Below are 12094 nucleotides of genomic sequence, written 5' to 3'. Positions count from 1 at the left end.
CACCGGCCACTCACACAGGCGGCCCTGGTCACCGGCCACTCACACAGGAGGCCCTGGTCACCGGCCACTCACACAGGCGGCCCTGGTCACCGGCCCACTCACACAGGAGGCCCCGGTCACCGGCCCACTCACAGGAGGCCCTAGTGGCACAAGTCACAGACGGTTAAGTGCTCCATTACTGGCTGGAAGGCTAGTGGTCTGAACCCTCCCAGAGGTCCTCAGAAAGAGCTGGTGATGTACGGCTGAAAGTTCACAGCCTGGAAACCCCCTGGTTCGGTTCCATTAGGCACACGTGGGTCGCCATGAATCGGATATTGGCGCAACAACAAGGGGTTCGGGCTTTTTGGGTCTCTCTGATGATAAGTCCCTGCGCGGTGTGAACGGGTGATGTGTGCTGAGTCCTCCCCAAGGCACCTCAGAACAGAGGCCTGATGATCCTTCTGAAAACCCGGCCACTGAAACCCTCCGGGGCACGGTCCTCGTCTGACACGAGGCCACCGCGAGCGGGAACCGCCTCCACGGCAGCCACCCCCCGCAGCCCACTCACTCAGGTCGCTCTTCCTCGCGATGGTGGTGGCACAGTGGGGACACTGGTATTTGGGGACATTCTCGCTGTGCTTCTGCAGGACGTGTATCTTCATGGTGCCGCTCTGGGTGAACCGTGCGTGGCAGACCTTGCACTCGTAGGGCTTCTCGCCTGTGAGACAACAGCACAGATGACCTACGTGAACCTCAGCTTGCACAAGGGTCACCTGGAGCGTCATGTTTAAACCCCGACTAGTACAAGGCTCTGGGCCATGGTGTCAGGTAGAGATGTCTCAACAATGGCTCTGACATGTGACCTTCCTAACATCCGAGCATCATTTCATGACAGGTGTGGGTCCCATCCAGATACCCACCGCCCTCGAGTGGATCCCGACTCACAGCAACCCCACCGGACAGAGAACCGCCGCACAGGGTTTCCAAGGCTGCAGTCTCTGTGGAAGCAGACTGCCTCATGTTTCTCCCGCAGAGCGGCTGGTGGGCCCAAACGGCCGCCCTGTTGGTGCGGAGCTGAGTGCTTCGCCGCTGTGCCACCAGGGCCCCTCTTGACCTTACACTTACCGGAGTGTGTTCTCATGTGACGCTTCAGTTTGTAGGTGTCTTTGCTGGCGTAGCTGCACAGGTGACACTGGAAGGGGCGCTCCCCCGTGTGGGAGCGGACGTGGCGTTTCAGCTTACTTGCCTGTGAACGAGGAGGGAATGACCGGGACAGGGCCCACAAGCAGAATGAGATTCAGCAGTGCTACAAACGCTACCGAAACGGATCGACCCTAACGTATTCGATCAACACGTCTGTCACACGCCAAAAAATACGAGAAAGTCACTGATTGTTATTTTCTGTCGAGGGGGATTTTTTTAACTCAGCGTGTATAAGGTCCTTTGGGGGACTAACGGGTAGCAGCTTTGAGAGGCGTCCATGTTCGACTTCACTTTAAAGGGAAAACTAAAGTCTGGCGGCTCACTGCACGTGTGCGTTCTCAGGTGGCATGTCTGTCACACCGCGGAGCTGCAGGGCCCAGGCAGCCTCTGCTGCGTTAAGGGGGAACCTTTAGCTCTGTTGTTGGTCAGTGCCATAGAGTCAACTCCAACTCATGGTGACTCCTCGTGACAGAGCAGACCTGTCCCATAGGTCTCCTGGAATCTTCCCAGGAAGGAGCCTGGTGGTGTAGTGGTTAAGGCATTTGGCTGCTAACCAGAAGGTCAATGGTTTGAACCCACCAACCACTCTGTGGGAGAAAGACGAGACAGTCTGCTTCTGTAAAGATTTAGAGCCTTGGAAACCCGGGGGGTCGCTGTGAGTCAGAATCCACTCGATGGCAGTGACTGGTTTTCAATCTCTATGGGGGCAGATCTACAGGTCCTTTCACCCACAGAGCGGCTGGGTGGGTTCAAACTGTTAACCTTTCGGTTATCACGGGAGTGCTTAATGAACGCACCAAGAGGGCTCCTTCCAACATGCTGCCGTCTAGTTGATTCTGACTCACAGTGACCCTCCAGAGCAGAGTGGAACCGCCCCACAGGGTTTCCGAGGTTGTAAACCTCTCTGGAGGCAGACTGCACATCTTTCTCCCACAGAGCAACTGCCATGTCTTTCTCCCATAGAGTGGCTGGTGGGTTCCAGCCAGGACTTTTAACCAGCTCTTCCCAGTTCAGTCATGGCTGAGGAAGTAAAGCTGGGACAGCCCTGGATTTTAAAGATTTGGCCGCACCAGCCTGGTAACAGGAATGGGAAATGACAGGTCAGAGCCCTGCTGGAAATTTAGTCTCTCTCATAAAAACTAGGGGAGCTTGTGTGTTGCATGGCAGCCGACCTCTTCCCGGGGATTCTGAGCAGAGGAGAGAGCAACGCCCTGCCCAAAGATGGCGGCCGAAGGCGACACTGGGAGCGTGTGTCACCCTCTGACATTCTGCATTACAGCCTCTTCCAAGTCTCCCTTTCCAGGGCTTTGATCTGTAGTCTTTCCAGTTCGTCACCACCCCGGATCATGCAAATTTAAAAAATTCTGTTCCGGTTTTGCATCCTTGTCTGTGACTGAGGTGGCTCACACCGATTCTAAGCCTTAGTTCGAACCTCTTCCGGTTAGCAGTTGATTGCTTAAGCACTGTGCCACCAGGGCTCCTTGGAGGATGGTTACCACGTGAGGTAGTCGCGGGGATGTCCCGGCGCCCCGACCCTGAGGGCACTCGGGCTGAGGCGCCCCTCGCTGGTGAGCACACGTACTGGGGGGCTTGTTGCCTGAGGGTGTGGTGTCGCCCCGCTCACAGTGCCCCCTAGTGTGTCAGAGCGGAACTGCTCCACAGGGTTTCCAATGGCGCAGATCTGAGCAGGCGGCAGCCGGCCTGGGGAGGTGGCAATCAGACCTGGTGGGACAGCAGCAAAAAGGCCATTCCAGGCCTGGGGCTCTGAGACAGCTGTGTGTTTGGAAACCTTCATTTCGTGGTCTCAGAAGAAGCCACAACCTTTAACTCAGATAAGAAATAATTTTAAAAAATAGCAACAGCAGAAAAAAGATTCTTGGAACAAGATTCTGCCACTGAACTTCCCCAGTTTGTGAAACGTGTTGCATCATGGCTATATTTAAACTCTCGCTGTCCCCTCTGAGTTCCACTCTGGGGGATTCTTATGCCCTTCCAAGTAGGCTCAAAACCAGGCTCTGGCTGGCTCCCTAGGAAATGATGGAGCCTTTAAGAATGAATTGTTAGGAGATGCTGGCGAAGATGTGTAGAGATTGGGACTCTCCTACACTGCTGGTGGGACTGTTAAATGATAGAACCACTGTGGGAAGCAGGATGGTGATTCCTTAACAAGTTGGAAACAGAAATACCATTTGACCCAGCCATTCCATTACCAGGCATATATCCTAAAGAAGTGAGAGCCATGACAAGAATGGATATATGCACACCCATGTTCACTGCAACACTATTTACAATAGCAAAGAGATGGACAACCTAAGTGCCCATCACCTGAGGAATGGATAGCCAAACCATGGTACATACACACAATGAAATACTATGCAACCCTAAAGAATAATGTAGAATCTGCAAAACACCACATAACGTGGATGAACTTGGAGGACATTATGCTGAGTGAAATAAGTCAATCACAGAAGGACAAATACTGTATTAGTCCACTATTATAAAAAGTCAAGGAAAGGTTTACATATGGAAAGAAACTGTTGGTTATCAGGGATGGGAAGACAGAGGAGGGAAAATCCCTAGATAGGTTGGAAAAAAAAGAAAAAAATATATATAGAAACCAAAGATTATCAGTGTTACCAGAGGTGGGAGGGAGGGGAAAAGGGGAAGCTTTTGTTCGTGGGGCCTTGAGTTTATGCTCACGGTGGTGGGATATTTTGGAAAAGGACTGCAATAATGGTGGCACAACATGAAAAATGGCATCAATGTCCCTGAGCTGTAAACGGGGAAGTTGTCATGTTGGTGAATGTCTTCTTGCACAGTTTCACCACAATAAAAGTAAAAGAAAAAGGAATTGTTAGAGCCATTGGGAAACAACTGAAGGTCCCACTGTCACTCCTTCAGCGGACCGCTAAACCTCTTACCTGCTGCCGTCCGGGCGACTCCGCCTCACAGTGACCCCACGGGACAGAGCAGACCTGCCCTGCGGGGTTTCCTAGGCTGCCATCTTTATGGAAGCAGGGCACCAGATCTTTCGTTCTTGGAGGGGCTGGTGGGTTTGAACTGCTGACCTTTCAGTTAGCAGCCGAGTGCTGAACCACTGTACCGCTAGGGCTTCTTGCTGACTCTCTTACACAGTATGAACAGGACAGTCAGGTGAAATGACCCGCCTGTAACTGGAATCTGGGAAGGGGAGTCTGTAAGTGCCCCAGCAAAATGGCTGCACTTCCATCTCTCCGTGAGGCGCTGCGTGTGACCCTGACCAAAGGGAACTTAGCTGAGCTCAACTGGGCAGAGCCTCAGCCCGACTGGCAAACTCACTTTGCTCCTGTGGCAGTGAGTTCTGCATAAGATACGAGGCGGAACTTTTAACAAAACGGGGCTGCTTCTCGAGCACAGGTCATTTCTGTGGTGACTTGTGCCCCTCTGTGTATCACTCTCACTAATTGATCATCAAGAAAACGGAGAAATCCAATTTCCTATTTTAAATTCAGGAAATGGACTGTGTGTCACTTCCTGCATCCACGTTGTCTGACTAACGTCTTTATTAAAAACTATCTCATAGCGGATTCTCATCGGTCTAGCGCACGGCAGTCTGCCATGCGTCTGACTGAGTGGCGCAGAGGGAAGGTGGGCGGGACTTACTTCCACGCTGGCATACTTGCACAGGGAGCACTTGAAGGGCTTCTCATGGGTGTGTTTGTAACGCCTGTGCCGGACGAGCTCTCCACTGGTGACAAACGCCATGTCACAGTCACCACACTTATATGGTCTGGTTCCTAAAACATAAGACAGTTGATACTTTCAATCCAAGATTAAGACCCCAAATTGCCTAGGAGTTGTAATTTAAAAATGACACTAAGCCTCCCACACTGGTTGACAGCAAGATGATTCCAACTCCTAGCCAGCCACCTGAGGGACAGAGTGGAAATGCCCCAAAGGGTTTCCTAGGCTGTAATCTTTATGGAAGGAGCTCTGGTGGTGCAGTGGTTAAAGCATTCGGCTGGTAACCAGAAGGTCGGCAGTTCGAACCCGCCAGCTGCTCCAGGGGAGAAAGATGAGGCAGTCTGCTTCCCTAAAGATTTACAGCCTTGGAAACGCTATGGGGCGGTTCTCCTCTGTCCACGGTGTGGCCATGAGTCGGAATCCACTCGATGGCAGTGCATTGGGTTTTAATCTTCATGGAAGCCGACTGCCAGGTCTCTTCTCCCACAGAGTGGCTGCTGGGTTTGAACCAGCAACCTCTCGGTTAGCAGCTGAGCACGTAATCCCTGCGTCACCAGGGCTCCTCAACACTAAGCCTCCAAATACTTTAAAAATCAAGAAGAGGCTCTTTCAACTAAAACACCAGTCACCGCGGAATCAGCTCGGGCGCGTGGCGACCCCATGCATCTCAGAGTAAAACCGAGCTCCACAGGGCTTCTGTGGCTGGTTTCTGGGAAGTGCGTTGCCAGGCCTGTCTTCCGAGGCACCTCTGGGTGGACTCGTACCTCCAGCCTTTGGCTGGCAGCTTAGTGTGTTGATTGTTTGCACCACCCAGGGATTTAAGTACTGTAGCTATGTGGCAGGAAATCTTTGCAGTACTCAGTATTGTTAAGCAAAACTTAAGAAAGAGACAAAATTAAAGTCCGAAATGACGCATCCTTTCCATGTAGAACACGTGGTTTGTGTCCTACATATGATTTGGACACTCTTTGAAGGAGCTGCTTCCCGGGGACCTCACCTGTGTGGGTGTGGATGTGGTTCCGCAGCAGGGTAACGGTCCGGAACGCTTTCAGACACAGGTGGCACATGTGAGGCTTCTCGTTGGTGTGGATTTTCATGTGGCGATTGAAACTGGAGGTTCTAGAAGAGGTGAACTTGCAGACGTTACAGTGGAAGGTCCGTTTCACTCCTACGGGAAGAAGGGACAGAGTATCTGCAAACATCTCTCTTTGGAAGAAGACAGTCAAACTCCATTTAAACTCATTGAAGGGTCTTGACACATTCATAAGCCTGATGTGGTAGGTGAACAATAGAACGGAAACTCCAAACCCACTGCTGTTGATTCCAACCCACAGTGACCCTACAGGACAGAGACCCCCACAGGGTTCGCAGCTGTCACAGTCACCACACTTACATGGTCTGGTTCCTAAGAGTACATATATTTATGCTTTTAGCCCAAAATTAAGCCCCCAGATTTCGTAGGAGTTGTAATTAAAAAAATGACACTAACCTTTATGGAAGCGTACTGCCTCTTTCTCCCATGGGGTGGCTGGTGGGTTCAAACCACCAACCTTCCGGTTAGCAGCCAAGTGCTTTAAACATTGTGCCACCAGGGCTCCTTCAACAATAGAATCCATGACTTCTATTTACCAGATATCTGAACATCCCAGGATGCAATGTTCTCGGATGGTATTTGGGACTGAATCGTTTTGTAAATCCTGCCATTTATGGCAGCTGTAATCCCATCTGGGCACAGGGTGTACTTTGTTATGTTAACGAGGTCCTATCAGTGTGGGGTGTGTCTCAAACCTATCACTTCTGAATTGTGTTAAAGCAGACAAAACAAGCAGCAAGCAGGGAGAGATGGCGGAAGTCAGACGTCTCCCAGGAACCAAGAAACAGAAGCTGGGAGAGACAAGGACCTTCCCTAGAGCCCACAGAGAGAGCCTTCCCCCAGAGCCAGAGCCCTGAATTCGGACTTGGGGCCTCCTAAATTGTGAGAGAATAAATTTCTCTGTGTTACAGTCACCCCCTTGTGGTATTTCTGTTAGAGTAGCACTGGAGAACTGAGACAGACAGACAGTAAGAGATTCTCTTAGCACAAAACCAGCCAACTTCTGTCTACAGTCCTCATGTAGGTCTTGGACTCACAGAGACGCCTCAGGACAGAGCACAACTGCCCCTAGGATTTTTCTAGGCTGTAATCTTTACAGGAAAAGATCTCCGGAGGAGATCTCCAAGGAGCCACTGGGTGGCTTTGAACCGGCGACCTTTCCTTTCAGTGAAGCTGAGTGCTTAGCAAGTGTTTGCACCACCAGGCCCCTTTCTGTAATCGTAATAAATGGCTCAACCGCCAGGAGGAGACGACAATTCCAACCGTGCTTGCATTTAAGAAGTTAATTTCAAATAACACACAACAGACATTGAAAGAAAAACCTAAAGTGGGAGATTTTGACCATATGTTATTCGACCAGTGAGGCAGAGTGACTTAGTGAGCATCTCTTTAGAACCCCGTGTCAATGACACCCTTGCTCTTGCTAAGCTCCCACGCACATTTACAGAAGCCCGCCCTCCCAGGCCCTAAAGCAATTCCAACACGTTTCAGAGCACTGGCCCTCACGGGCCTCGTTCTGTGGCCACAGTGCAGTTAGGTTAGAAATCAAATGCCATGTGCTCGGAAAGTAGGAGAAGCTTCTCCTAACGCTTGTTGTTGTTATGTGCTGTCAAGTCGGACCCGACTCGTAGCGACCCCTCCTTGGGTTTCTGAGGCAGTATCACTACGGAAATATAGGATTGCCCAACCTGCCTTCCGAGGAGTGGCTGGTGGGTTTGAACCACCAGCCTTCTGGTTATCAGTCAAGTGCCTTAGGTACTATACTACCAGAGCTCCTTCTCCTAACGCTAGTCAAAGGAAATCCTAACAAAACTGAAAAAGATAAACCAAATGATGAAATGGTATCAAAAAGCATGGATCATGATGTTCTAAGTTTGCACAGAACTTCATCCCTTAGACACTTAAAGAGGAAGAGGAGGCTGAAAATTAACGAGCCCCAAGTAAGCACCCAGCCTCCGAATTTAGAAAAAGATCTGCAGATGAACTAAATGAAGGCAGAAGAAATAAGGATACCCACAGGAGTCAAGGAAGTAAACCACGTATATGAGAGAGGTGGTCCAAGCAACCAGACGTCGTGGGCTCTTCGAAAAGACTGATGTCACTCACAGTTGGCTACACTCGACTCCTGGCCATAAGGTTGGTGGCTCGAACCCACCCAGAGGTCCATTGAAAGGAAGGCCTGGCAATCCACTTGTGAAAGTTTCTGCCTTTATAATCACTCTGGTGACCACCGAAGCGCCATCCACCCAAAAGCTGGACTCACATCAGAGACAACGACCCAGGTGGCCGATACCTACAATCCCTGACAGGCATTTTCCAGGACCGCTGTGTCCCCACAAGACAGTGCTCCAGGAGGTAGGCTCCCCCAGTCCAAAGCTGAGGAGGAAATGAACGTGCAGCATGCATGTGGCATGCAGACTAGTGAAATCATTCGGTCAACATGTTCTCACGTGTTCAAGGAGGTAGGTAGAATGGGGCGCTGTTGAGAACAAGGCCATGAGCTCACCATCCCATGGGCTTCTGGGAGCCACAGGGGACCAAATAAGAAAATGGAGGTATATTAGGTCAAATCCTTAACTGCCAGCAGAAATCTCAAGATGTCAAACCTACTGGTGGTGCAGCCAAAGTTGGTCTTGAGTCTTGGCCCAGCTACTCAAGCCCTGCTGTCAGTCAGTAGGAAACCCAGTAATGCCAGATGGACCTCTAAAAATCACCTAGAAACTGGGGGTGGGAGGTAAAATCTCTTGATTTAAAGAAATGGAAAGATAATATCAATTTTTAAAAAGTGCTAAACGAATCATTCCTGGAGGTCGAATTCATCCTGTGGGCTGCTGGCATACAATCTCGGCTTTCATAGGGCTTTCTTTAATGGCTTCAAGGAGGTGCCTGGGTGGTACAATGGTTTGTGGTCTGTGCTCGATTAACGGAAAGGTTGGTGGTTCCAACCAACTCAGAGCTGCTGCAGAAGAAAGGCCTGGCAATTTACTTCTGTGAAAGCTCACAGCCAAGAACACGCTGTGGAACGGTTCCCCTCTATAACCCACGGCGTCACCAGAAGCTGGGCTTGATGTGAGGGCAGTGGGTTCCGTTTGACGTTGTAATGGCTTTAAATTCCTTCCTAACCTGACCTGACTCACCTCTTCAAGCACCTGCCCGCCCACGATGCCACAGGAGACCTACCCACACACTTCCAGAACTACCCACATGGGCCACTTCCTGCCACCTGCAATAGTCATCCTCCTAATGGCTTCCTTTCTGGCCTAAAATGGTGCCTTCCCTGGAAACGTGCCTTTGCTGCCCCCTGCAGGAGGTGTCCCTCACCACCCGAAGCACTTGGTCTTGCCTGCCTCCATCTGAGCTCATCAGAAACCAGCGCCACATTGCAAACTAGAGAGCAGAGACCAGGGCTCGGTCTTTTCTTATATGCTCAATGTTTGGGGGAGTATCTTACTCTGTCTTCAAAAACACCTGTGTGTAAAATACAAAACCCTGGTGTATGTGATTCACGAGCCCAACACTAGTTTAAAATTTCCTCCATTTCCTGCCACTCTCAGGGCGAGTCGAGCCTGGTAGAGCAAACGCTTGGCTGGTAACTGAGAGGCTGGCAGTTCCAACCCACCCTGTGGCTCCGCAGGAGAAAGACCTGGTGATCTGCTTCCGTAAAGATGCCAGCCTAGGAACTCTTATGGGTCAGTTCTCTTTGTCCCATGAGGTCACTAGGAGTTGGAATCAACTCCATGGCACCTATTAGTACGACAACAACAAGAGTCAACATGGCTGACTCAAAAACCAAACACCAAACTCACTGCCGTTGAGATGGATCCGACTCCTAGCGACCTCTCCTCGGGTTTCCGAGGCAGTATCACGACTGAAGTAGATTGCCTGATCTTTCTTGTGAGGAGTGCTCCTCAGGCTGGTGGGTTTGAACCGCCTGCCTCCTGGTTAGCAGTGAAATGCCTTAGGCACCATGCCACCGGAGCTCCCCCTGGGGTGACCAGTGTCCCCCAAGTGCACATCTACCTAGAACCTACGAATGCGACATTTTTGGAAACAGGATCACAGCAGATCCTGAGGATCTGAATGGGCATCAGGGTGGGGCCTGGTTCCAACGCCAGGTGGAGAGATTAGGAGATATCCACACACAGGGAGAAGGCCATCTGACGATGGAGGCTGAGATGGGAGGGAGGCCGGCGACCACCAGAAGCTGGAAGAGACAAGGGGACGGTGCTTCCCTAGAGCCTCTGAGAGAGGACGGCCTTGCTGCCACCTTGAGACTGGACTTCGGTTCTCCAGAACCGGGACTGAATACGCTGGGGGGTATGAAGTTACCTGGTTTCTGGGGCTTGCTTAGAGTAGCCCCAGGAAACTCACCCAACTTCCTTCCCATGAACTAGCGGAAGCTCTCAGACAAGGTGAGCTGGCCTACCCTTTGTCTTTCTCGGAGGTTTGGCAGAGTTGGTTTTTTCCACCCTGGCTTCACTGGACGAAGGTCTGGCTTCCTGCTCTTCCACGTGTAAGCTGGAAATCTTCAACACGATCTCATCCTTCCCTTCTTCCCCCTGGGTCGCCTCCAGCAGAAAGAGCTGCTGGCCTGCTCCTTCCACCAGCAGCTGGGCCTCCTCCTCACTTTTCTCCGGCTAATAAGTAAGGATACGAACAAAGACAATGCTATTCCTTCCAATCTGATTAAACCCTGGCCCGGGCAACCATCGAATGCACAACGAAAAACAAATTAAAGAAGGGCTCAGGAGGGCCCACTGCAACCAACATGCTAATTGTTTAGCATCAAGGGCTTTGTGCAGAAACATCACTTTTTTTTTTTTTTTAAACCCAATGCACCTTATAAGACTCTAATTTAACTTTTAAACCCCTTGAAAGGAAGGTAACATCTCCTGGGAAGTTATTTTTCTGCATGTAATTTTAACTGCAAGAGAGCTTGTCTGTATGTAAGACTTCACAAACGGCAACTTTAAAAAAAAATCATTTTCTTTTTAAAAAAAAAGTCAAGAAACTGCAAGCACTTGTGAATAAAGGTCTTAAAATAATTGCAAAAAAAAAAAACCCAAACTTTTATTTTTTTCCCCATGAGAAGGGTCCGTGCATTACAGCCAACTCTTACCTTTACCGACTCGGTGCTGGCTGCAAGGCTCACGGAGCGCCTGCTGTCCTCACTGGCCGCCACCTCGCTCTCCTCCACCACCTGGAGCTCCACCAACTCTATACCCTGCAGCGAATACAACTCGTCCTGGAACCTGATGGTGACACACTGGTGCACACTCCGCGGGGGCTCCTCGCCCAGCGTGGGCTGCACCCACAACTGCGGCGGCACCACCACCTGCACCTCCTCCTGAGGCTGCGCGGTCAGCCAGCCCACCTCGGGCATCAGCAGCGCCTCGACGTCGGGGGGGAGGTGCAGCGTCTCCAGCGTCAGGACGTGCTTCTCGCTCTCCTCCGTCTCCTCCAAGGAGGCCACCATCAGCCCGAGCTCTGCCTCGGGGTTCCAGAGCTGCAGGGCCCCTGGCGGAGCCTGGCCCTCCACCGCACCGGGTCCCGAGCGCCCCTTCACTCTGCACACCGCATCCCCCTCCTTCTCCTCCAAGTCCTTTACAGGAATCAACGCCAGCTCTTTGATTTTGGTGAACTGCTCTGTAGGGGCAGGGGCCTCCATAGCCGCCGTTGTGGCTCGGTCTGTTGGAGAAAGCCATCGTAGCAGGGCTCAGTGGGCTGGGAGCTGCCCAACTGTGAGTCCCAGCAAGGACCTGGCCTCAAAAGGTCCAGGAGGGGTTGGGACTAAGCAGACCTGGCCTAGGCCCGGGAAGAAGTGAGCCCAAACAGAGTTAGGCTAAAGCAGGCTTTTGTCCCGAGGATTCTAGAAGGCCCAGGTTTGGGGCTGAGCAGCTTCTAGAAAGTGCACGTGTCTAACTAGGCCTTGCTTGGGGCCTGAGCAGGCCTTTGGACAATTCACGTTTCTAGGCCTAGAATGTTGAGGCCCGGGGCAGGCTTCCCGCCCCTGCAGTTTCACACTCAGTTTGCGCCAAGCAAGATTTAAGGGTGGTGGCTTTCAGCCACGCAGACTTAGACCAACAGGCCTGCGCG

At 51.4% G+C, this 12094-nt stretch overlaps 1 protein-coding gene across 1 annotated transcript in view; it reads right to left on the bottom strand.

Moving 5' to 3' along the window:
- The window catches only part of CTCFL (CCCTC-binding factor like), a 30372-nt gene extending 18706 nt beyond the window's left edge, over nucleotides 1–11666 (bottom strand). The window contains exons 1-6 of the mRNA XM_007951527.1: nucleotides 11118–11666; nucleotides 10425–10635; nucleotides 5903–6073; nucleotides 4825–4958; nucleotides 1105–1225; nucleotides 548–697 (exon numbers count right to left, since the gene is read on the bottom strand). Coding sequence (XP_007949718.1) covers nucleotides 548–697; nucleotides 1105–1225; nucleotides 4825–4958; nucleotides 5903–6073; nucleotides 10425–10635; nucleotides 11118–11666 — 1336 coding nt within the window. The remainder of the gene's footprint in view (nucleotides 1–547; nucleotides 698–1104; nucleotides 1226–4824; nucleotides 4959–5902; nucleotides 6074–10424; nucleotides 10636–11117) is intronic.
- Between the last annotated feature and the right edge of the window lie 428 nt (nucleotides 11667–12094).

Source organism: Orycteropus afer, unplaced genomic scaffold, assembly GCF_000298275.1.
Source record: "Orycteropus afer afer isolate SDZICR_OR568_19922 unplaced genomic scaffold, OryAfe1.0 scaffold00295, whole genome shotgun sequence".
Lineage (NCBI taxonomy): Eukaryota > Metazoa > Chordata > Mammalia > Tubulidentata > Orycteropodidae > Orycteropus > Orycteropus afer.
This window is presented reverse-complemented; position numbering and strand designations above follow the sequence as displayed.